The sequence below is a fragment of the Lolium perenne genome, chromosome 4, assembly GCF_019359855.2.
Source record: "Lolium perenne isolate Kyuss_39 chromosome 4, Kyuss_2.0, whole genome shotgun sequence".
Taxonomy (NCBI): Eukaryota; Viridiplantae; Streptophyta; class Magnoliopsida; order Poales; family Poaceae; genus Lolium; species Lolium perenne.
Window position 1 is genome coordinate 32744651 of NC_067247.2, and position 25236 is coordinate 32769886.

Consider the following 25236-nt stretch of genomic DNA (forward strand, 5'->3'; position numbering starts at 1 on the left):
ATGTCAACTTACTCCACCCATTTTACACATGGAGAGCAGGAATGTATGTATCCCTTGTATCCCTTTTGTAAGCTATGAAAAAGCACGCGCCAAAAGCGCCGTTTCCGACAAGTTTTTCGCGTACTTTACCTCTGTTTCGCCAATTGGCTTGAACCCTCTCACGCGGTCGGCTCAGTAACGTGACCCGGTTTCCGACAGCCGGCTTCCGATCCAGCTACAGACCGCAACCCGGCTGTCCGGCTGGCGGGAGCAAGGCCTAGGGAGCCCACACGCGAAAAACGACTAAGGGAAAGAGTAAAAGCGAGTTGACTTGCAACTTTTCATGAAAGTGCCGGATTGCCGAATTCAGCTCGTTCGACTGAAATACTGTCAGCCTCACCCAGCGGCCCGCTCTTGATCCGGCGACGGATCGCAAGTCGGACGTACGACCGGCAAGAGCACAGCCAAAGAGTGGGGCGGATGGGAAAAAGCGAACGAGTCGAAAGAAAGCAACTCGGCACACAAATGATTAACAAACACATTAAAGTGTGACATAATTAAAGGACGATAATATTCATACATGCGCACCCGGCATCCCGGGGATTTAATAAATTGTCTTGGCAAAAGAACAACTGGAAAGACAGGTAAAACTAAGACGCGGCTGGAGAAGGACCAGCCGGAGGAGCGTCCGCGGAGCCGGCTGCCGGGTCGTCTTCGGGCTCGTCTTCCGCCTCCTCATCTTCCATGTAGTCCTCATCGGATGGAGGAGGGTTCGGGTCCGCGACGAAGAGGGCCTTGTCGACGAAGTCGGCGATGGTGCTGGCTCGAGCAAGACGGGCGGCCTTGTATTCGGCTGGGAGCTTGTCCTCCACGCCGGCTCGCCGGAACTCAAGCTGCCCCAGGTCCACCTCGTTGTACCAAGAGAGGACGAAGGACAGCGCCATGTCGGCGCCAGCGCGCGTGGCCGACTCCTTCCAGTCGAGGAAGCGATCCGGCGCCCGCTCCAACAGGGAGGTGAGGCTAGAGATATCTTGCGGCACCGCCTCCTCAGGCCACAGCATCGGCGCCAGCTCTTCAACCGCCTTCCGGAGCTCCCAGCCGAGCTTGGTGATGGGCTCGACGCGGGCAGCCACGGACACCATGTGATCCTCCATGGAGAAATACTCCGAGCTGTCCTCGCCGGTCTCCTGCCTCCTGGACTCGCGCGCAACGCCAACGGCTGCCAGCCGCGTCCTGCGTCTCCGGGAAGGCCGCTGCAAGAAGAAGCAAGTCAGAAATCATCGAAGCCGAAATAAGCTGAAAAATGCAAATTTTCGAAGTCCTAAGCCAAAAGGAAAAGCCTGGCGGCAGCCGGCAAGAACCGACTGCCACCAGCCCGAAGATGGAGATAGCAAAGACATCAGAAGTTTCTGCTGCCGGCTGCCAACGAAAGCCGGCAGCCGACAGCCGAAAGCCGGCAAAGGGAAAGGAACATTAAGGTGCACTCACCCGCCAAGCCGCGGTCAAGTGCGCCAATCTCATCCGTCCAGCGCTTGGCGGTAGCCGTCAGCTCCGTGGACTTGGCGGTGACCTCCTCTTGCAGCGCAAGCCGCTGCTTCTCCACCTCCGTTAGCCGCCGGCTCAGTTCGTCCACCTTCTCCTTCTCCGCCGTCCTAAGGGAGTTGAGCTCAGAGAGGTGGTTCTGCTCCAGCAGGCGCAGCCGTGTCAGCTCCTGCTCAGCTAGCTTGAGCTTGGCGGCTGAAGAACGGCCCGCCTCCTCGCTCTCGGCGCACTGGGCGCGAGCAGCCCGGAGATCCGACTCTAGCCGCGGGACCTTGGCGGCTTCAACTGCGAGGCAGCCGGAAAGAAACGTCAGCCAACGAAGATTCAAAAGAAAATAAGACATCGAGTCGAAAGAAGCAAGAGCTCACCCTTGGCGGTTCCCAGCTCGCGGGCCAAGTCGGCCCGGTCCAGCTTGGCCTTGTGGTAATGGGTAATGGCGCGATTGTACAAAGTGGTGCGCCGATCCATCACAGCCTAAGGAAAAAAGAAAGTCAGTCAGCTAGGCGAAACCCGGGCCGGCTCCAAGCAGCCGGCCCATGCCTCGGAGGGCTACCAGGATGATAACCAAATCAAAAAACAGATAAAGCTTACCTTGCCGGCTTCCTCCACCTTGGCAACGCTGGCCGCGGTCTCGGCAGCCCTGGCCTTGAGGTGGGCCTGCAGGCTGGAGAAGAACATCTCCACCGATGCTTGGCCAGGGTTCCCCTCCCGGCTGGTCACCTCGTAGGAGTCGGCGCGGAGCCACGCCTGCTCCATGGTGGCAGCCGAGCCAAGGCTGGAGTCGGAGGCGGATGGCACCTGAAGAAGAAGAGCGCCCTTGGCCACGTGCAGGCCCTGCTGCGACGCCGATGGGGCTTCCGTCCTCACCAGTGCGCGCGAGTCGGTGCCCTCCGTGCGCGCCGGCTCATCCCTTGCCGGCTCCCGCCTGGCTGGCTCATCCCTCGTCGGCTCCGGCGGCGGCGACGCTCCGGGCGCAGCAGATGGCCCAGCCAGCGCAGCTGTCTCCGGCGCCTGAGGTGCCCCCTCCGGCTCTCATCCGGCACCACCACGCTTGGCGGGTCGCCGGCCCGGCCGCAGCGGCGCAGCTCTGCCGGCTCCGGCTCCGGTCGCGGACGGTGCAGCCCTTCCGGCTCCGGCTCCGGGTGAAGGCGGCATGCCCCGGCCGGCCCCAGCGGCGGGGTCCAGAAGGCGAGTCCGGCGCGGGAACATGTCGTCCAGCATCGGCTGCCGAGTCGGCTCGACCCGCGTGCCGCGATCAGGCGCTGAGGCCAGCGGCACGGCGAAGGAAGGTGCCCCTGCGGAAGGCGCAGTACCCGCAGGCGGCGGTGGCGTAGGAGCGCGCGATGAAGGCTGCGGCGTCGGCTCCCTCCTTTGGCGCAGCGGCGGCGACGCGACGCGCGGAGCCTGCCGGGAGCCGCCACCCTGGGCAAACTTGATGGGAGCCCTAGCCGGACAAACAAAGAGAAGATAAGCATAAAAAGTAAGGAAAGAAAAGGAATCAAACAAGAAAGAGAAAGAGAACTCACCCGGCCTGCTCCGGAACCTTCTTCGGCTGCTGCCGGCGGAGCTTCTTCGCCTTCGCCTCCAAGGCGGCAGTGGAGCGAGGCTCGCTGGCCCTCTTCTTCCCCTGGCGCGCCGAAGTCGCCGTGGTGCTTGGCGGCCTCGCGCGCAGAGGCACGGCCGGGATCGGCCCCGTGCCGGACGTCGCCGGCTCCTCGTCCTCCTGCTGCTCTGGTGAGGGGGGCGGATTGTGCTCCCCCTGGCCGCCTAGATCAGGCGCCTGCAGCAGGTCGTCGTCGCCGGCCTGGTCGCCGGCTTGGTCAGCTGGATCGACGTGATCCGGCGTCCACCTCCTCGTCGCCAGGTTGCCGTCCTCGGTGTTCTGGCGCTCAAAGAGCTAGAAAGACAGAAAAAGCATAAGCAAACAACAAGCCAAAAATTGGCAGAAGCAAAAGGAAGTCGGCCTCGCAGCCGCAAGCCAGAAGCCGGCGAAAAACACAAGCTTACCCGTTCGGGCGGGTGGTCCCTGTCGCGGGGCGCCAGCCCGTAGTTCCAGTCGTCCGGCATGTTTTCCTTGGTGATGTTGTTCACCCGGCTGGCCACCTGGGCCTTGGTGAGCACCGCCCTGGACGTCCGGTTCGGGTCGAACCGGCCGGACATGTGCCCGATTTTGTGGGTGCGCCGCTGGAGCGGCAGCACCCGGCGCTCAGCGATGGTGCAGAGGAGATCCTCCGCAGTCAGCCCGTTCTTGACGGCTGCCCCCAAGAAGTCCCAGAGCTGGTTCACCTCGGCGTCCGGATCCGACGTGCGGGCGTTGTAGCTCCAGTTGATCCGGCCGACTGGAGGAGCCTGGTTGAACTCCGGCAGGTTGATCCGATCGACGAGCTGCCCCTCGTTGCGCACATAGAAGAACGACATCTGCCAGTTCTTCACCGAGTCAACGGTGGGGATCTTGGGGAAGGGCGTACCAGGCCGGGTGTAGATCGAGGCGGCGCCACAGGCTCGCAGGCGGCCCTCGGTGGTTTGCGCCTTCAAGTAGAACAGCCGGCTCCAGAAGTCGATGTCTGGCCACAAGCCGGCGTAGGCCTCCATGAACGCCACGAAGCAGCTGAGGAGGACGCACGCGTTGGCCGGCAGGTGGTGCGGCTGCAGGCCGAAGTTGTCGAGGAACTGCCGGAAGAAGGTTGAAGCCGGCAGGCCCAGCCCGCGATCAAGGTGCGCGCCGAAGACGACGCTCTCGCCGGGCTGCGGCTCGGGCTCCGTCTCCTCGCCAGGCGCCCGCCAGACCACCGCAGACGGGATCCGGCGGAGGCGCACCAGCCGCTCGATGTCGTCCTCCCGCATGTATGAGCCCCTCCACGATCCGCTAGCGGAGGCCATTGTCGAAGAAGAGGAAGAGGTTGACCACGAGAGGCGAAACGGCGACGAAGAGCCTTGCGACGGCGGCGGCGACGGCGGCGGCTGAGGACGCTCCGTGGAAACGCGCGGCCCCGTGGCGCCGGATTGGTGGAGTGGCGGCGGCGGCCCGGCGGGAGAACGTCGGGGCAGCTGCTCGCCGGAGTTCGCCAGAAGTGTTGGCGTGCGACGGAGCGCTCGAGCGAAGAAAGGAGAGAGCTTGAGTGAGAGGACGAAGAGTGCGAGGAAGAAGAAGGGCGCCTCGGTACCGCTACCGGGGGCATTTATAGCCGCCTGGCGCGCCAGTTGCGCGGCCACGTGGCGATCGTGGGCCACGATCGGGATTTACTGCGCTGTAACTCCCCCCACGACGGCAGCGGTTACCGAAAACGGCCACACCACGTCCCCCACTACCGCACCGGATCCGGCGGGAACATTGATGTGACCGGACGAACCGACCGCAGCGCCAGGCGTCGGACCGGTCAAGTCGGGTACAGGACCCGAGGCGGCGGAGACTCCGGCGCGCCGCAAGCCGGAGCCGGACAATAAGTTCAACTCGGACTAAAAGTCGTCAACAAGGCGGAGGCGCCACCAAAACTTGCGAGAAAACAAAAGCTGCATAAGTGTAAAAAGCGGCCGGCTAGAAGCAGCCGGCGGAAACGAGCCGGATGAGGGCGCAGCCGGCTGAATGGAAATTCTCAGTCAGCCCCTCCAAGTGCCGTCAAATATATTCGAGAAGCCAGGAAAACCTGCCTAGGTCCTTCTAGACGCAGGACCTTGCCAGCTTCGGGGGCTAATGTCGGGGGGAAGACCCCGGATAGGGCAATGGACGCGGAGCAGCCGGCTGGCCACTGGCCGGCTCGCGGCAAAGGCCGGCTGAGGAGCAGCCGGCTGGCGCCGTGGCCGGCTGGTCCGGAAGCCGGCTGGCTCTAGGTCCTAGTCGGCCTGGCTACGGCCACCAATGCTGTAGCTGGGCCGGCTTCTACAAGCCATATCCGACTGGGGTTTGTACCTCAGACCGACTCGAGGCTGGCGAGTCTTGCACTGGAAGGAACCGGGTTGGTGATCCGGGTTCCGAAAGTCCACGCTGACTCCATCTTCCGTAAAACGCGGGGCACTGTGGAGCAATAGTGCCACGCGCCGGACAGGCCGTCAGGGCTTACGACGATCCGTACTGGCTACAGTGGCTGACGGCGACAGGGACACCTCCTCTCCATACCGCTGACCGTGGCAGCCGGATGGGACAGGCCACGATGCCTCAACGGCTCCTGACGTCACCGCCTCGGGAAGGAGCGGAAGCTGGAGCCGGCCAAGCCGGCCAGTAAACTATAGGGTCTTATATGTAAAGTGCCGGCGCCTATATAAGCCGCACTACCCCCTCTCGTGCAGGGGATCGATCATTTTCTTACTTCACTCCACCCATAGAGCTGCCCTGAGAGAGAGACCATCGTCTCCCTTAGCCTCCCAGGAGCAGCCGGACATAACTCTAGGAGCACCATTGTATTGTGTGATCATCATATACACTCATAGCAGGAGTAGAGGTTTTACCTCCATCGGAGGGCCTCGAACCTGGGTACGTCGCCGTGTCGCTCGTGCCCATACCCGCATCCGGATACCGCCGTGAGATCCCTCAGGAACCACTTCGATTAGCCACCCTATAGCATATGCCGTGACGATACCATGACACAACTCACATGAAATTCAACAAAGAGTAGTTGATGGCGTCCCCAGTGAACATGGTTATCGCACAACAAGCAACTTAATAAGAGATAAAGTGCATAAGTACATATTCAATACCACAATAGTTTTTAAGCTATTTGTCCCATGAGCTATATATTGCAAAGGTGAATGATGGAATTTTAAAGGTAGCACTCAAGCAATTTACTTTGGAATGGCGGAAAATACCATGTAGTAGGTAGGTATGGTGGACACAAATGGCATAGTGGTTGGCTCAAGTATTTTGGATGCATGAGAAGTAATCCCTCTCGATACAAGGTTTAGGCTAGCAAGGTTATTTGAAACAAACACAAGGATGAACCGGTGCAGCAAAACTCACATAAAAGACATATTGAAAACATTATAAGACTCTACACCGTCTTCCTTGTTGTTCAAACTCAATACTAGAAATTATCTAGACCTTAGAGAAACCAAATATGCAAACCAAATTTTAGCATGCTCTATGTATTTCTTCATTAATGGGTGCAAAGTATATGATGCAAGAGCTTAAACATGAGCACAACAATTGCCAAGTATCACATTACCCAAGACATTAATAGCAATTACTACATGTATCATTTTCCAATTCCAACCATATAACAATTTAACGAAGAAGAAACTTCGCCATGAATACTATGAGTAGAAACTAAGGACATACTTGTCCATTATGCTACAGCGGAGCGTGTCTCTCTCCCATAAAGTGAATGCTAGGATCCATTTTATTCAAACAAAACAAAAACAAAAACAAACCGACGCTCCAAGCAAAGCACATAAGATGTGATGGAATAAAAATATAGTTTCAGGGGAGGAACCTGATAATGTTGTCGATGAAGAAGGGGATGCCTTGGGCATCCCCAAGCTTAGACGCTTAAGTCTTCTTGATATATGCAGGGGTGAACCACCGGGGCATCCCCAAGCTTAGAGCTTTCACTCTCCTTGATCATGTTGCATCATACTCCTCTCTTGATCCTTGAAAACTTCCTCCACACCAAACTTAGAACAACTCATTAGAGGGTTAGCGACAATAAAAATTAACATATTCAGAGGTGACACAATCATTCTTAACACTTCTGGACATTGCATTAAACTACTGGACATTAGTAGATCAAAGAAATTCATCCAACATAGCAAAAGAGGCAATGCGAAATAAAAGGCAGAATCTGTCAAAACAGAACAGTTCGTATTGACGAATTTTATCGAGGCACCAGACTTGCTCAAATGAAAATGCTCAAATTGAATGAAAGTTGCGTACATATCTGAGGATCACTCACGTAAATTGGCATAATTTTCTGAGTTACCTACAGAGAAAACAGCCCAGATTCGTGACAGCAAAGAAATCTGTTTCTGCGCAGTAATCCAAATCTAGTATGAACTTTTCTATCAACGACTTTACTTGGCACAACAAAACACTAAACTAAGATAAGGAGAGGTTGCTACAGTAGTAAACAACTTCCAAGACACAAAATAAAAACAAAGTACTATAGGTAAAAACATGGGTTGTCTCCCATAAGCGCTTTTCTTTAACGCCTTTCAGCTAGGCGCAGAAAGTGTGTATCAAGTATTATCAAGAGACGAAGTGTCAACATCATAATTTGTTCTAATAATAGAATCAAAAGGTAACTTCATTCTCTTTCTAGGGAAGTGTTCCATACCTTTCTTGAGAGGAAATTGATATTTTATATTACCTTCCTTCATATCAATGATAGCACCAACAGTTCGAAGAAAAGGTCTTCCCAATATAATGGGACAAGATGCATTGCATTCAATATCCAAGACAACAAAATCAACGGGGACAAGGTTATTATTAACGGTAATGCGAACATTATCAACTTTCCCCAAAGGTTTCTTTGTAGAATGATCAGCAAGATTAACATCCAAATAACAATTTTTCAGCGGTGGCAAGTCAAGCATATTATAAATTTTCTTAGGCATAACGGAAATACTTGCACCAAGATCACATAAAGCATTACAATCAAAATCTTTAACCTTCATCTTAATGATGGGCTCCCAACCATCCTCTAGCTTTCTAGGAATAGAGGCTTCGCGCTCTAGTTTCTCTTCTCTAGCTTTTATGAGAGCATTTGTAATATGTTGCGTGAAAGCCAAATTTATAGCACTAGCATTAGGACTTTTAGCAAGTTTTTGCAAGAACTTTATAACTTCAGAGATGTGGCAATCATCAAAATTCAAACCATTATAATCTAAAGCAATGGGATCATCATCCCCAATGTTGGAAAATATTTCTGCAGTTTTATCACGAAGCGCTTTAGCAGCTTTAGCAGTTTCAGGCAGTTTCTCGCGCTTTGCATTAGAAGTGGAAACATTGCTAACACCAATTCTTTTATTATTAATAGTAGGAGGTGCAGCAACATGTGTAGCATTAGCATTACTAGTGGTGGTAATAGTCCAAACTTTAGCTACATTCTTCTCTTTAGCTAGTTTTTCATTTTCTTCTCTATCCCACCTAGCACGCAGTTCAGCCATTAATCTTATATTCTCATTAATTCTAACTTGGATGGCATTTGCTGTAGTAACAATTTTATTTTCAATATCCCTACTAGGCATAACTTTCGATTTCAAAAGATCAACATCAGCAGCAAGACTATCGACTTTAGAAGCAAGTATATCAATTTTCCCAAGCTTTTCTTCAACAGATTTGTTAAAAGCAGTTTGTGTACTAATAAATTCTTTAAGCATGGCTTCAAGTCCAGGGGGTGAACTCCTATTATTGTTGTAAGAATTCCCATAAGAATTACCATAGCCGTTGCCATTATTATAAGGATATGGCCTATAGTTGTTACTAGAATTGTTCCGGTAAGCATTGTTGTTGAAATTATTATTTTTAATGAAGTTTACATCAACATGTTCTTCTTGTGCAACCAATGAAGCTAACGGAACATTATTAGGATCAATATTAGTCCTATCATTCATAAGCATAGACATAATAGCATCAATCTTATCACTCAAGGAAGAGGTTTCTTCAACAGAATTTACCTTCTTACCTTGTGGAGCTCTTTCCGTGTGCCATTCAGAGTAGTTGATCATCATATTATCAAGAAGCTTTGTTGTTCACCAAGAGTGATGGACATAAAGGTACCTCTAGCAGCTGAATCCAATAAATTCCGCGAAGAAAAGTTTAGTCCTGCATAGAAGGTTTGGATGATCATCCAAGTAGTCAGTCCATGGGTTGGGCAATTTTTAACCAGAGATTTCATTCTTTCCCAAGCTTGAGCAACATGTTCAGTATCTAATTGTTTAAAATTCATTATGCTACTCCTCAAAGATATAATTTTAGCAGGGGGATAATATCTACCAATAAAAGCATCCTTGCATTTAGTCCATGAATCAATACTATTCTTAGGCAGAGATAGCAACCAATCTTTAGCTCTTCCTCTTAATGAGAAAGGGAACAATTTTAATTTTATAATGTCACCATCTACATCTTTATATTTTTGCATTTCACATAGTTCAACAAAGTTATTAAGATGGGCAGCAGCATCATCAGAACTAACACCAGAAAATTGCTCTTGCATAACAAGATTTAGTAAAGCAGGTTTAATTTCAAAGAATTCTGCTGTAGTAGCAGGTGGAGCAATAGGTGTGCATAAGAAATCATTATTATTTGTGGTTGTGAAGTCACACAACTTAGTATTTTCAGGGTTGGCCATTTTAGCAACAGTAAATAAAGCAAGCTAGATAAAGTAAATGCAAGTAACTAATTTTTTGTGTTTTTGATATAGCAAACAAGATAGCAAATAAAGTAAAACTAGCAACTAATTTTTTTGTATTTTGATTTAGTGCAGCAAACAAAGTAGTAAGTAAAACTAAGCAAGACAAAAACAAAGTAAAGAGATTGAGAAGTGGAGACCCCCCTTGCAGCGTGTCTTGATCTCCCCGGCAACGGCGCCAGAAAAAGAGCTTGATGGCGTGTAACTCACACGTTCGTTGGGAACCCCAAGAGGAAGGTATGATGCGCACAGCAGCAAGTTTTCCCTCAGAAAGAAACCAAGGTTTATCGAACCAGGAGGAGCCAAGAAGCACGTTGAAGGTTGATGGCGGCGGGATGTAGTGCGGCGCAACACCAGGGATTCCGGCGCCAACGTGGAACCTGCACAACACAACCAAAGTACTTTGCCCCAACGAATCAGTGAGGTTGTCAATCTCACCGGCTTGCTGTAACAAAGGATTAACCGTATTGTGTGGAAGATGATTGTTTGCAGAAAACAGTAGAACAGTATTGCAGTAGATTGTATTTCAGTATAGAGAATTGGACCGGGGTCCACAGCTTCACTAGAGGTGTCTCTCCCATAAGATAAACAAAGATGTTGGGTGAACAAATTACAGTTGGGCAATTGACAAATAAAGAGGGCATGACCATGCACATACATATTATGATGAGTATAGTGAGATTTAATTGGGCATTACGACAAAGTACATAGACCGCCATCCAGCATGCATCTATGCCTAAAAAGTCCACCTTCAGGTTATCATCCGAACCCCCTCCAGTATTAAGTTGCTAACAACAGACAATTGCATTAAGTATTGCGCGTAATGTAACTAGTAACTACATCCTTGAACATAGCACTAATGTTTTATCCCTAGTGGCAACAGCACATCCACAACCTTAGAACTTTCTGTCACTGTCCCAGATATCAATGGAGGCATGAACCCACTATCGAGCATAAATACTCCCTCTTGGAGTTACAAGCATCTACTTGGCCAGAGCATCTACTAGTAACGGAGAGCATGCAAGATCATAAACAACACATAGACATAACTTTGATAATCAACATAACAAGTATTCTCAATTCATCGGATCCCGACAAACGCAACATATAGAATTACAGATAGATGATCTTGATCATGTTAGGCAGCTCACAAGATCCGACAATGAAGCACAATGGGGAGAAGACAACCATCTAGCTACTGCTATGGACCCATAGTCCAGGGGTAGACTACTCACACATCACTCCGGAGGCGACCATGGCGGCGTAGAGTCCTCCGGGAGATGATTCCCCTCTCCGGCAGGGTGCCGGAGGCGATCTCCCTGGATCCCCGAGATGGGATCGGCGGCGGCGGCGTCTCGGGAAGGTTTTCCGTATCGTGGCTCTCGCATCGGGGGTTTCGCAACGGAGGCTTTAAGTAGGCGGAAGGGCAGGTCAGGAGGCGGCACGAGGGCCCCACACCACAGGGCCGCGCGGCCAAGGGGGGGCCGCGCCGCCCTAGGGTGTGGCCACCTCGTGGCCCCACTTCGTCTCCTCTTCGGACTTCTGGAAGCTTCGTGGCAAAATAGGACCCTGGGCGTTGATTTCGTCCAATTCTGAGAATATTTTGTTACTAGGATTTCTGAAACCAAAAACAGCAGAACAAAGAATCGGCACTTCGGCATCTTGTTAATAGGTTAGTTCCAGAAAATGCACGAATATGACATAAAGTGTGCATAAAACATGTAGATAACATCAATAATGTGGCATGGAACATAAGAAATTATCGATACGTCGGAGACGTATCACACGGCGGAAGGATCATCGGCTTGGGATAGCACTCCTTCACCACCGCCTGGCCCGTTGGCCTGGGCCTGTCTACCGAGCCCAGGGTCCAGGCCCTCATCCGAAGGTGACATCACCGCAAACGCGGTGCTTGTCACGGAGACAAGCTTCCCCAGCCCGGTCAACCTTGCCCACTTCTCTGCCTCAATTCCGGCTCCTCCATCTCCGTTGATTCCATGGGAGGAGCTTCGGACACGAGGGAGTCCGTTCTTGGCTACGATGGGGTTCGAATATTCTTGGTCCGCCAACATCATCCAAGGCACAGCCTCGGAGGAGCCAACTCCCCAATTCCCGTCGCCGCCGCACCTGAGGTCGCCGCTTCACGGCGTACCGGACCAATTGGATGCTACTCATTGGGCGGGGTTCTTCGCCGAGCACTCTGGAGATTTCGTGCCCTCTCAGCTCTCAATGAATGAGTGGCAGAGGAGCTGGGTTGATGAGCCTGTCCCTGGAGCGTCGCTTGGGCCAGATACGCTGTTGATCGGGGCTAAGCAGCCCTGTGGTGAGATCATGTTCGGTCCTGGGATGTTTGAACAAGGGCAAGTTCAGGAGGATGCCTGTCCAGGATGGTTTGCGGCACCGCCAGAGCGGATTGTGCAAGAGTTCAAGCCTCGATCACCAGGTTGGCAGCTGCAGGACATTTTTGCCACACCCCCGATGAAGGCGGCCTCCAGGACCCCTTCCTCTTCTTCGGAGGACCTTGATGACGATGCGCTGCAGGAGGTTACTCTCAAGTCCAATGCACTTCGTGCCCTCCGCGGTGCCAAGCTGTGTGGACCTGGGTTGATGGAAGAGCTAACCGATGGGGTGGCAAAGCTACAGGTCGACCCCAAGACCTCGTTGATGAGCAAGTTCCTTGGCCTACTGTCACCCTCCCTGCTAGGCTTCCCAACCAACAGCAGGCCAAAAAAGAAGAGAGCAACACCTAGGAGCCTCCTCTGTATGGATATAGCAGTCCGTAGAAGCGAGCGAGCGGCGACCAAGTCTTCCACCTTGCTTGCCTCGTGGCGAGCACAAGCCAGCGCCTGCAAGCAATTGGGGCTGATCCAGAGGGAATAGGAGTTCAATGACGAAGTTCAAGCTCAGTACATGTGCATGTTGAGACACCCTCTGACCCAAGGCAACATCCAGGGCCTTGCTGTTCTTGCGGAAGCTGCAATCCGCCCTGGCTTTGTTTTTACCTGAGCATGACATGCTTGAGCTGCTGAGGGAGACGCCTACGGCTGTGTAGGTCTTGCCCTCCTTGTGTCGATCAAGTGTCAATGGATCGTACAACCTATCATTTAGATGCTTCGTCAGCGGCTGTCTCGTCCTTTACCTGTAGCTGGTCTGGATGGCCCGGGGCGACTTTGTGGTGCGTGTGTGTAGCTTTGCTGCTCTAGGGCCTCGCCCATACCTGTAGACGGTGTGTCCTCTAGCAGCAAGTGTGTGTTGTCATGTTCTTCGGCTGCGTCTATCCCCTCCGGCTGCGCCGGATTGTAAGCTGCATTTGTCGTCATAGTCTTTATGTTATCACAACTTAAACTGCTTAACTGGAACGTTAGGGGTCTGAATGATAGAGCAAGACGTTCGTTAGTGAAAAACTTGATGTTCACCTCAAGATGCTCCATCCTGTGTGTGCAAGAATCTAAATTGGGGGCACTTACGAGTAATGACATTTCTGATTTAGTTGGGCAAACGCTCAAGGGTTTTGCCGAGCTCCCGGCAACGGGAACAAGGGGGGAGTGCTTCTCTTTTGGTGTCAGGATAAGTTCCACGCAACAAATGTCGATGTGCGCGAATTCTCGATTACGGTCACTTTTGCCAGTCTGGCCAAGTATGGAGCCTCACAACAGTCTATGGCCCTTCGGATGATGCTAGGAAAATGGCGTTCCTAAATGAACTGGTGGCCATCCATGCGCAGATTACCGGCGCCTAGATGGTAATCGGGGATTTTAATCTCATTCTGCATGACTCGGACAAGAACAAACCAAGGGTGAATAGAAGTTGGATGCGGAAATTCAAATCCGCGGTAGACGCAAGCTTCCTCCGAGAGATCAAGTTGGTCGGGAGGCGATTCACATGGAGTAATGAACAAGACGACCCGACTTTAGTGCGCCTGGACAGAGCCTTCTGCAACTCCGATTGGGACGACATGCATCCAGCAGCGAAGCTGCTACCACAGGCGTCCTCCATGTCTGATCACTGCCCCCTCTTGCTAGTACAGGACTATATTGTCAAAACGCCTCCGAGATTCCGTTTCGAGAGCTTTTGGCCGCTCTTACAAGGATATAGGGAAGTCGTGCAACAATCTTGGAGTGAACTTTGCCCTCTCACTAACAACTTCGCCGTGCTCGACTTCAAGCTGAAACGGCTTGCAAAGTGCTTGACCAGCTGGGCTAAGAATTACATTGGGTACATTAGGAAGCAGATGCTGGTGGGACAGGAGATCATACTCCGACTTGACACAGCACAACAACATAGGTTACTGTCGGTAGGGGAGAGGGAGCTGCGCTCTTGCCTAAAGGCTCGGGAGGTTGTGCTGGCTTGCATCAATCGCATCAAAGCTAGGCAGAGAGAAAGAATCAAGTGGCTTAAGCTTGGCGACGCCAACACTAAGTACTTCCACTCAAGGGCAACCCACAGGAAGCAAAAAAACATGATCCAATCCCTTGTCACGGATACCAGAATTGCAACAACTCCTGCTGAAATAGAAGAAGCCGTCTACGAGCACATGAGCAACATTGTCGGCACGGATCTACCTTGCGTCTAGGGGTTTGATTGGGCTGAGCTGGGGCTTCCAGCACCTGACTTATCTGCGCTAGACGCGCCGTTTACCCTGGAAGAGCTGAAGACTGCGGTCTTTGACACGCCTTCTGATAAGGCGCCTGGGCCTGATGGGTTCTCCGCGGGGTTCTTTAAGACTTCCTGGGGCGTGGTGAAGGATGATCTGCTACGTGCACTTAACAAGTTCTACGACCTCAATGATCCTTCCTTCAATAGTCTGAACACCGCCTTCTATGTCCTGCTGCCTAAAAACGAAACGCCCAACACAATGTAACACTACAGGCCTATTAGTCTGATACATGCGTTTGCCAAGTTGATCTCCAAAATCCTCTCCGCAAGGCTGCAGCCTTATATGGACGATCTGGTCTCCCCGTGTCAGAGCGCCTTCATCAGCGGCAGAAGTATCCAGGACAATTTCCTCTATGTCCAGAACATTGCCAAACACTACCACCAAACCAAGACGCCTGCCTTGCTTCTCAAGCTGGATATTGCTAAGGCGTTTGACACGGTGTCTTGGACCTACATTTTGGACATGCTACATGCACGAGGTTTCCCTGTCAGGTGGAGGAATTGGATTGCACTGCTTTTCAGAACAGCTTCGTCCAAGGTTCTCATCAATGGAGCCCCTGGGCGCCCCATCGAGCACCGCAGAGGTCTTCGGCAGGGGGACTCTCTCTCCCCTTTTCTGTTCGACCTTGCCATGGAGCCCCTACATCGACTGCTCGACCTCGCATCTGGAGCCGGGATACTCTCTAAGCTTAGAGGTTCGAAATGCACTTTCAGGGCTTCCATTTATGCGGACGACGTCGCGCTCTTCATCAACCCCACACTTCAAGACATCCAAGGGCTGCAGGATATTCTTACCGGGTTCGGTCGGGCCACTGGGCTACAAACAAATTTGGCTAAGAGCTCCATCACGCCAATTAGCTGCGACGGCATTGACACTGTGGGGCTAGCACAGAATATCGGCATTCCGGTCAACTCTTTTCCCTGTGTATACCTGGGTATGCCCCTCTCAATTAAGAAGCTCACCAAGGCTGATTGGCAAGCGCTCCTTGATAAGGTCGACAAGTATCTGGCTACTTGGAAGGCAAAAATGATGAGCAAAGCAGGAAGATTGGAAATGCTGAACTCGGTCCTTTCCTCTCTGCCAGTCTATCTAATGACTATCAATGATATGCCAGCTTGGGTTCGTAAGGAGTTCGATCGCAGACGAAGGGCCTGGCTTTGGGCGGGTGACACAACTTGCAGTGGCGGCAAGTGTACAGTCAGTTGGAAACAGGTGTGCAGGCCAAAGGCCTTGGGGGGGCACTCCGGTCAACTCTTTTCCCTGGGCAAGTGTACAGTCAGAATATTGACACTGTAGTGCACTGTATCAAAGCTTTTGGTGCAGTTTTACGCCTGCGGTGGATGTGGCAGAAATAGAAAAAACCAAACAAGCCGTGGGCACACATGAAACTACCTTCATCCAAAAGGGACAAGGCAATGTTTGCGGCAGCTACACAAATCACGTTGGGAGATGGATCCAAGGCTGTGTTCTGGTCAGATCGTTGGTTGAGTGGTCAAATACCAGCAGAGATTGCCCCTGAGCTCTACAAGATTTCCATCAGGAAGAACAGGACAGTTAAGGAGGCGTTGGAAAACGAGAGATGGCTGCTTGACCTACGACACCACCTAGATGTTCAGCACCTGCCTCAACTGTTCAGGCTGGCTCACTTGATTGACTCGGTTCAGCTCACTCAAGAGCCTGATGATATCACTTGGAGGTTTGGAGCCAAGCCTTGTTACTCTGCTGGTTCAGCTTACAGGTTGCAATTTCTGGGAGCTGTTGGGACTGACTTCAAGAAGATAATCTGGAAGGGGTGGGCGCCGGCGAGATGCAAATTCTTCATTTGAACGCTGATGCTTGAACGAATACTTACGGCTGATAAACTGCTGCAAAGAGGATGGGAAAATGACTATTTCTACCCGTTGTGCCCAAGAAACCTAGAAACTGCATCTCACATCTTCACTGAATGTCCATTTTCTCTCAAGGTTTGGGAGCATATGGCGGTGGCCTTGGGGCTGGACGCTCTAAAGCCCACCAATTGGTTAGATAAGGGGCTGTCCGTTTTGGAATGGTACAGGGGTTTGGTGGGTAGGCAAACAAAGTCCCAGCGGAAAATCATCTTCCCGGCGTCTAACCTAATCTGCTGGGAGATTTGGAAAGAGCGAAATAGACGAATCTTCGAGAAGAAAGAGCTTCCCTTTACGGGGCTCCTGGTTCGCATTAAGGATGAGGCGGATGTTTGGAGACTAGCTGGAGCCCCGATTCCTCTAGTAACCCAGTATGGAGGAACACCCTTTGATCCGGGTTAATCATATGTAATAGGACGCTCTCCAAGGGTCACGCTTTGTGACCTTCCTCCCTGTAACCTTTTTCCCCTATTGTAATGAAATAGCAGCTCACCTGCTGTCATTCAAAAAAAAATTTCTGCCTCCCACCTCAACCCCACCGCCGCCATGGATTGTCACCAAGCTCAATGGGAGGCCCCACACCGGTCCACATAGCCCCCATCAACTGTTCTGGCGACACTGTTGTCACCGTGTTTTCGCTCTCGGCTTGAAACGAGGGGGTGTCGATTCGCGGGCCTGTAGATAAATCTACACTAATTATTTTAAACCATGAGGTCATTGAACTATTCTGACATAAAAGAATTCCTCATGACGACGATCTCAAGATTCTCAGCTTCCTGGCCTCCACAAAAGAACACGAAGATGGAAAGAAACGAAAGTGTCGAGGCTCGACGGTTGGCCGTCTTTACAGATATTATGATCATTATTAAGATTCTACAGCCCGAAATCATAAATATATACTAATTAACCCTACAAATCTGATTTGTCGTACCACGGGATTTCAGGGTGAAACAAAAAATCTCTAAACTCGTACCTTTAAAATTTGCCTGTACAACTCTAGCTCTATAAGACAACGACAACTTGGCAGTATGAAGCTGGCCGGGAGCAGCATCCGAAGAAATTAAACGTGGACCCTGCAGCGCGGCGAATGGAAGAATGGAATGGAAGAGAGATTTTCTGGACAAGGTGTTTCTACACCTGGGTGCATATGCACCTTTTATTTGAAATTCATATTAAACATATTTACAAATGTTAAAAAAATACAAATAAAAATGCCTCGTGTATACCTTGACATGGTACATGCTCACAAAGTTGTTTCAGTAAAAACCGATATCTTTTGTACTTTCTGCAAAAAAAGACAAATTTTTCGTGCTAAAATAGTCTATTTTTCGAAGCATTTTTTTTACACAGGGTACAAAAATTATCAGTTTTATGTGAAACTTTACATGCACACATAAAACATGTCTCTCTATATGCTAATTTTTTCCTAATTTTTTTTATGTTTTTGAAATATGGTTTGTACATACCGGGTGCATATGCACCCGGGATCAGTTTTGGTTTTCCGAGATTTTCTTCCCTTTTCTCACGCTCTGGACGTTTTTCCGTGTGAACCAGGTACCGCGGGGAGGGCAATGGGTTATATTCCCCGTAAACCTGTAGATAATTTATTTATTAGAAAATACTTTTGTACTTACACGCATAAGTGTGGAGGTTTCTTCACCGTCTATTTAATCCTCAAGATTCGTGCTACCTTGGTAGATAGAAAGATTCATTTATCTCTCATCTTTTTATCCGAATCTCAAAGCACGGGCGGTGACTGTAACATCCACACCATGCACGTAAGTATAAAATCCACTCTCTTTATTTATTAGAAGATGGACATAAAGAATTTTGATCGGGCTATCTAGATTATGGATGAGGATTAAAAGTTCTCCCTGCTGTTGAACCCCGTTATTTTGTTGTTGTTGTAGTTCTATATACATATAAATTAACATATCAAAAATTATAAGAAGATCATTTGAATTTACCTTTTTAATGGGAAACCCCATCCCTACCCCGAACCTGATGAAGATGGGGATGGGGATGGGGATGGGAAAAAAATCCTCCCCGATTACTAAACAGGGAGGGGATGAGAAGGCACTCCCAGTGGGAGCAGACATGTTACTACAATGTCGCACCAACTTGATATTAATATCTACTTTTTATTGAAAAACTACCGAACTTTTTCGTGTACCTCTGTTGAGAGGGCTCACGCGCTTTGGATCGCGCCGTCACATGCAAAATACCATCACACTGGGCGGCTACCCACCATACGTTTAGCGAACGATCTGAAGCCGTGTTGTCAAGCTACCGTAGTACTATAAGAAACTTTCCATCAAAAATTTGAAGAAATATAGCAGGATGCTAATAACGACTTAGTATACGGTAGTTTAAATCCTAGTTTTGATGCCTAGTATGTTTGGAATATTCTATCAGCGGAATGCGACATCAATAGTTAGTCGTCTATGATAATTCCTTCATTCTTAAGGATCGACATGCTGGCTCAATCCTTCGGGAATACTCATAGAAATAGTGTGTGCATATGTACATTCATATGAATGATGTGCATGTGTGTATATGAAGGCATGCGTGTGGTATAATGTACTTCGACAAAAAGAATAGTACCAAAGAGGGTTACTGCATGCATAGACAAGTTAATCGCATTCCACACTATCATGAAAGCATAGCTGGGATTAAATCGCGTGGTCGCGATGATGAAGGTGAATAGTGGTGTAAACGGATAGGATAATCTCTTGACCAAAACCGGTGTTGAATCCATTTTAAGAAATCCATATCCGATTTTAAAAAATCTTGTGGATAAGGATATCTGATTTCGAAGTGGTGTTCTAGATACGTTATAGGATATGGTATAGCCGATAGCATGCCGATAAGGATTATCCAAAATTTAGTTAGAATAATTGAGAGGCTAAAACCTAGATAATTCTATTTTTGAGTCGAAAGTCAAGTTCAATCTTGAAAGGTTAGTAGTTATTGAGTTACAAAATTCTTTTGGCAAGCATGTTTAGCTCTAAGTTTTTACCGTTTCCGATTCGCATCCGCAGTCCAAAATATCCGCAATTGAATCCGAAAGCGATCAATATTCGCTCCAGTCCTCATCCGAGAAAAATATGCGGTAAAGGATATAGGTAAAGGATATGGTATAAGTAAAATCGGATCCGATTCATTTACGCCTCTATAACGTTGAAGACGTTGTGCATAGAACACAGAGGAAAGCGTGAAGTCGTGGTATCACTCCGTACGTCACGCCTGGTCGACTGACTGTGTATGTAAAGTGAGTAAAAGGACTGAAAAATATCCCGGCGGTCGACGGAAAAGATACTTTCCACAGACACGAGAAGGTTCCAGACGGTTCCGAGCCCGGTCGCTCCAAACAAACAAGGCACGAGCGCACCGCCCAGTCCAAACCGGGAATCAACGCAGTCTGGATTATTCGTGATCCGGCTTAATCAATTGACCACCGTATGGTCCGAATCCGCCCACCGGCCGCCACCCGCCCACCCCTTGCATCTGGCTCGCGCGTTGCCCCCGCGGCTAAGCAACAGGCTGCCGCCACGCGCACCACACACGTCCGGCTCGGGTCGGCCGCGCTATGCCTATCCGATCGCGGCCGTCCACATCGTTATCGTCGTGTTGCCGCAACCCGATTGGTCCACCATGCTTTCAGTCGGCACCCCGGGCCAGTACGCACCCGCACGCCACTGCCTCCATACGTTCCCAGCACAACCTATAAATAAGCGCGCCGCCGGCCTCACCTGCCATTCATACCCTTCCTTCTTCTTCTCATAGACCAGCAACGCACAAGAAAATCAAGATCCAGCAGATAGCTAAGACAAGCAAACCATCCATGGGGTTGGGGATGAAGCGCGCCAGGGAGGAGCAGCCGGTGTCGTTGGCACTGTCCCTTACCACGGACTCGACATCTTCCACGACGTCGGCGGATTCGTCCGGCGCGACGCCCATGACGGCCAGGAAGAGGCCGCGGAGGGGGAGGATGATCGCAACTTCAGGCGAGGGTGAGTTCGTGTGCAAGACGTGCGGCCGAGCCTTCGCGACATTCCAGGCGCTCGGCGGGCACCGGACCAGCCACCTCCGCGGCCGCCACGGGCTTGAGCTCGGCGTCGGCGTCGCAAAAGCCATTAAAGATCGGAAGCGGGGCGAGGAGAAGCAGCCGCACGAGTGCCAAATCTGCGGGCTCGGCTTTGAGATGGGCCAGGCACTGGGCGGCCACATGAGGCGGCACCGCGAGGAAATGGCGCTCTCCGGTGGCGGCGACGGTCGGTGGCTCATCGCGCAGCTGGATCAGGAGGTGGTGCGGCACGGTGCCGACAGGCCGCCAGTTTTACTCGAGCTATTCGTCTAGCTAGCACTAGCTGGATCTTCTGACCGTTTCTTTAGTTGAGGACCTGTAAATGATTTTAGAATGAGATATGTTTATTGTTCGATCTAGCCGATTAGCGTTTCAGTTCGGTAATCGGTGTCAGTTTTTGAATCATCTGGGGATTCATTCATCTCATGTACGGAGTATATAACACTAGCAGAAAATTATTTTGTTCAATCGTGATATGTTAATGTAATGCGAAAGTCCGCCTTATATTTCACCAAAATTGCTGACTTTGGGATTGAGGCCACTGTATGAAAATTATGATAAATGTTGCTCACGCGCTCGATAATTGGAAATTGGCAAGTTCAATTTGGAGAAATCTTGGTGGAGGCAAGCAATACCCTAAGGGGGCCGGAGAAGATATAGAGGGATGGTCAGTGCCTGCGGTGACATGTCCTACGGCGATGCCGTATGACAAGGTAGGCCGTCCGAATGGGGAGGTGGCGGCGTCGACCTGCTTAAATCTCATTTTATCGAGCAATAGCTGGGTCCTCGAAGAAAAAAATAAAAACTGAAATCACTCGAAGAGAAAACAAAAACTGCAATCAACATTGTCCACACTAAGGCCTTGTTTATTACTAGAATGTTTGTAGGAATTTGTGAGGATAATAATACTTTAAAGTACCGGGTGAACTTCTACCGCCACCCAATCACTATAACGACCCATCCTTAATTCACTAGGTAGGGGTAGAGTATTAAAAATTGCGAAAAATACACAAAGATTTGGAAAAAGTAGGGACAACCGAGGATTAAACTCCCTCAATACTGGTCCACACCAAACTCTGAGAGATGTAATACTAGTGAAACTGTGTTTTATTGATGTTATATTAAGAACTTGCATACTACACCAAGCACTAGTATGCTGGATCACCACACACCCAATTTGATTTCCAAATATAAACCTCTGATAGTGGCTGCTCTATGAATACGATCAATGTTGGAGTTGGACACTTCCCTGAACTATCAAATCCAATTTGGAGTATTCTCAGTTTGTAAAAGTCTGCAAAGTCAAAAATATATACAGAAATTTGACTAACTATATAGGACAAAAAATAATAAACATCTACAATTACCAATGCACACAGTGTGAAAGTATATTTTAAGAAATGTTCTAACAAATTATCTATATAGTTGCTTAAACTTTTTTAACTAAAAAGTTAGTGCATCCTATTTTGGGAAGAAAATATAAAATTAGAGTTGATAATTTAGCTAAACAACACCAATTAATGTGCTCGATAATTTTATTTAAAAAAACGCTTTCATAAATAACTCTGAAATCATCGTGGGATTATATCTAAGGAAAACAAAATAGGTCGCTAAAAAGATGTGGTTCTTATTCTTCATAATAAACGACCTAGAACCCTCCAGTCGTTATACTACCTCCATACCGTGTTATTAGGGTATGATGCATTTTGAGATAAACCTTTGATTAATAATTTAGTCAATAAAATATTAGATATATGTTACCCTAATAACTCGGTATGTAGGGAGTAGGTAAAATGACAGATAATTAGAGCAACTTCAATAGAGGCGCTATTTCACATCTGCACTAACTGATGAGGCTGTTTTGCGCCCTCCAGAAGACGGGCTAAGGACTTACGAAATCCTAGAGAATCTCCAAGTCAAAGTGGTTAGGATGCTATTAATATCTAAATCATGTAAGATATCACACAAAATACCACAAGTCAAGACTAGACGGACACCCTGGCGTTGTCGTGGCGTAAGTACGCCCCTAAGTCAACGCACAATCATTAGATAAATGACAATAACATTGAACAAGGCCTAGGAGGAGGAAAGAAGTTAGTGCACTCTCTCATCATCCCTCTTCGACCACGGACGAGTGTACCACAAATTATCGCCAAAACACTCTTTGTTTGTCCCTTCAAGGGTACCCTTCTTCATTCCTCTAAGGACCATTAACTAATATTAACCCACCTATGCATGAGAGAGTACCTTCGCAACCAGTGGCGGAGCATGACAAAAAAAATGAAGGGTGGGCAGGTCGGTAGAGATTGGGCCATTTGTGTGCTATTTACTGCTAGTGGGCTAAATTTATGACAAAGTATAAGGGAAAGCTGGCAGATAAGGGTGGGCCACGGCCCAGTATGGCCCACCCGTAGCGCCACACCTGCACAACCATCACTGATGTAGAAACTTTTTCAAGCACATCTATTTTCCTTTTGCTTCACACAACCATACAAAATTATTCAAGGTATAGCATTGCGCGGGTAAGCCGTGACAGTTGGTCATGCTAGAGATTCACTAGTCTCCATCTCACAACTTGGGGAATGTTCCCTTACAATTTCTAAGGAAGGATAACTCACAGAGAGGAGGCCTAGACCTCCAGCACCATGACACTGGGTCGAGGTATGCATGGTAGATGTCAGATCTACGCCCTAATGCCATTATATCGTGCCATCCGGTGCTGCTTCATTGCTGCCTTTTCCCGTGAACCATGGGATAGTCGATGTGAATGGAGAAGAGACATCACCCACATATTCTCCAAAGGTAGAGTGGACGAGCGCCACTAATTGATGTGGTCCTTTGTTGCAGCTCTTTTAAAAGTATGATGCAACTATTTCTTGGTCAGATGACATCACAAAATTTCATGTGCAGCTGAAAAAAAAGTGCAATTGCACACCCTTGTGCAATATCACACCAATGCGCATATCTCATGTGCATGGATCATGATGCAAATCCTACAATACTAGAGTTGACCTAGAACTAACTTAGTTTTCCTTCAAACCAGAACTTGCAAAAGGGTTAAAAGAATTCCTAGCCGAGGCATGTCATGGAAAGTTTCCATTTGAAGATGTTTCTTTTCGACCAATTCACTCGAGACACCTTCAATTCTACACCCGCCTCAGATTTTAACATTCATACTCGGTAATGTGGTCCTGCATCGAAGCACGGCTTTATATATGCCTTCTTATATGTCGCGCTAGTGTTAATTATATGCATCCTATAGATGTTGGCAAATATGCTTCCTATTTATTGTGATAACTGATAACCAACCAAGAATAGTATGAAAGAGATGGTGAAGTTATATTTGTTCGATTGTACTTTCTCAAGCTATGTGTGGGAGGTCATTTCCCACATGCTTGAATTTCAAACGAGATCGCGCGCGTAGCCATGCCGATGACTATGCTGGACGCTGATCGAGTCAATTACTCAATTTTCAGGATAGGAAAAGGGGAGTCAAATCCATCGGAACGGAACAAAAGAGACGAATGAATCAATGTATAATCTCTGTAACGAATGAATGAACAAGTCCTAGTGATATATGTACACGTAGGAACGAATAAGCCAATGATGAAGCCTGCGACTAAGGGTGTGCAACAACGTGTACAACAAATCGCGCACACGGGTTAACCTGCAGGAACTCTGAACTAAATGGAGCTAGAGACTGCTATCAATCAATGAAGCTAGTTATCTAGACGAAGAGCTGTAGCAGAACGGGCGGCGCCTGCGCCACGACGCCGGCCTCCTCGCGGTGCCTGCGCATGTGTCCCCCGAGCGCCTGCCCCATCTCGAAGGTGAGGCCGCAGACATGGCACTGGTGTACCGCCGCCGGCTTCTGGTCGTCCGTGGACGTGGTTTTCTTGGGCTTGACGGAGTAGTGGTCTCCGGCGAGGGCGAGCGCGAGCCCGTGGCGGCCGCGTAGGTGGCTGGTCCGGTGCCCGCCGAGCGCCTGGAACGTGGGGAAGGAGCGGCCGCACGTCTTGCACGCGAACTCCCCGGCAGCACTCTCTCCGCGTCCTCCGGCCGCTGCGCGCCTGAGCTTCTTCTTGCACTCGGCCACGGCGCCGAGGGAGAGTGACAGGGACAGGGGCGGCTGATCTCTGTAGTGGTTCATCGACGAAACCATGGGCGTGTGGCTAATCCGATACGAGCGTAAGAAGACTGCGTGCGCCTGTGCGGGTGAATCGGTGGACGAGATGAGCTTGATTTAGGAGAAATCGGAGATGGTGGCAGTTTGATGTGGCTGGGTGTGTGCATGGCCGGCCTTTTATAGTCGAAGCCAGCAGGTGGTCTCTCGTGTAGACCACGTCGGGGTTGACGTCGTCGAGGGCTGGAGGTCGCGATCGGCGGTTTGAAAAGAGCGAGCAGAACCTTGTTCTCATCTTGTGTTTACTTGCTAGCCAGGGAGAGCCTGAACTGGAACACGCGCTTCAGCTGGTGGAGGGGAAGAGCTCACGAAATGGGACGGAAGCTCACGGTGACGGTGTTAAGTAAACAAACCGACGGTTGTGGTGTGGCCCAACGGCCAAGGCCGGCCCTTGTCGTTTGCTCGTAGTACTCCTGTAGTACTATAATAGTCAAGTGAAACGCTTGATTGACGTTGACGCATCGGCCAGACAAGTCTTGCGCCCGAAGAATGAGACTGCAGACGATTCAACGTTTCCATTTTTGGACTTAATTAGCTACTGTTCTGGAAGGTAGGAGTAGATC

The 25236-nt window shown here is 49.7% G+C and overlaps 3 protein-coding genes across 3 annotated transcripts; 2 read left to right on the plus strand and 1 right to left on the minus strand.

The window, feature by feature from the left end:
• The first annotated feature begins 13599 nt into the window (after positions 1-13599).
• LOC127346677 (uncharacterized) lies at positions 13600-16343 on the plus strand. The gene is made up of 5 exons (XM_051372953.1): positions 13600-14295; positions 14434-14682; positions 14761-15537; positions 15632-15729; positions 15923-16343. Exons 1-5 carry the CDS (start codon positions 13600-13602, stop codon positions 16341-16343), a joined length of 2241 nt encoding a protein of 746 aa, XP_051228913.1.
• A 3816-nt stretch (positions 16344-20159) lies between these two features.
• Positions 20160-20958, plus strand: LOC127292131 (uncharacterized). The gene has a single exon (XM_051321483.2). The coding sequence runs from the start codon at positions 20248-20250 to the stop codon at positions 20761-20763; it is 516 nt and encodes a 171-aa protein (XP_051177443.1). The 5' UTR covers positions 20160-20247; the 3' UTR covers positions 20764-20958.
• A 3057-nt stretch (positions 20959-24015) lies between these two features.
• LOC127292132 (zinc finger protein ZAT7) lies at positions 24016-24780 on the minus strand. The gene has a single exon (XM_051321484.2). The coding sequence runs from the start codon at positions 24650-24652 to the stop codon at positions 24218-24220; it is 435 nt and encodes a 144-aa protein (XP_051177444.1). The 5' UTR covers positions 24653-24780; the 3' UTR covers positions 24016-24217.
• Between the last annotated feature and the right edge of the window lie 456 nt (positions 24781-25236).

Excerpts from the sequence above, each read along its gene's own strand:
- LOC127292131 (XM_051321483.2), top strand. The coding sequence starts at position 20,248 with ATGGGGTTGGGGATGAAGCGCGCCAGGGAGGAGCAGCCGGTGTCGTTG.
- LOC127292132 (XM_051321484.2), bottom strand. The coding sequence starts at position 24,652 with ATGGTTTCGTCGATGAACCACTACAGAGATCAGCCGCCCCTGTCCCTG.
- LOC127346677 (XM_051372953.1), top strand. The coding sequence starts at position 13,600 with ATGGTAATCGGGGATTTTAATCTCATTCTGCATGACTCGGACAAGAAC. Across the intron at positions 14,683-14,760 it reads GTCTGAACACCGCCTTCTAT|TTGATCTCCAAAATCCTCTC; the intron begins GTCCTGCTGCCT and ends GCGTTTGCCAAG. Across the intron at positions 15,538-15,631 it reads AGTATCTGGCTACTTGGAAG|CTTGGGTTCGTAAGGAGTTC; the intron begins GCAAAAATGATG and ends ATGATATGCCAG.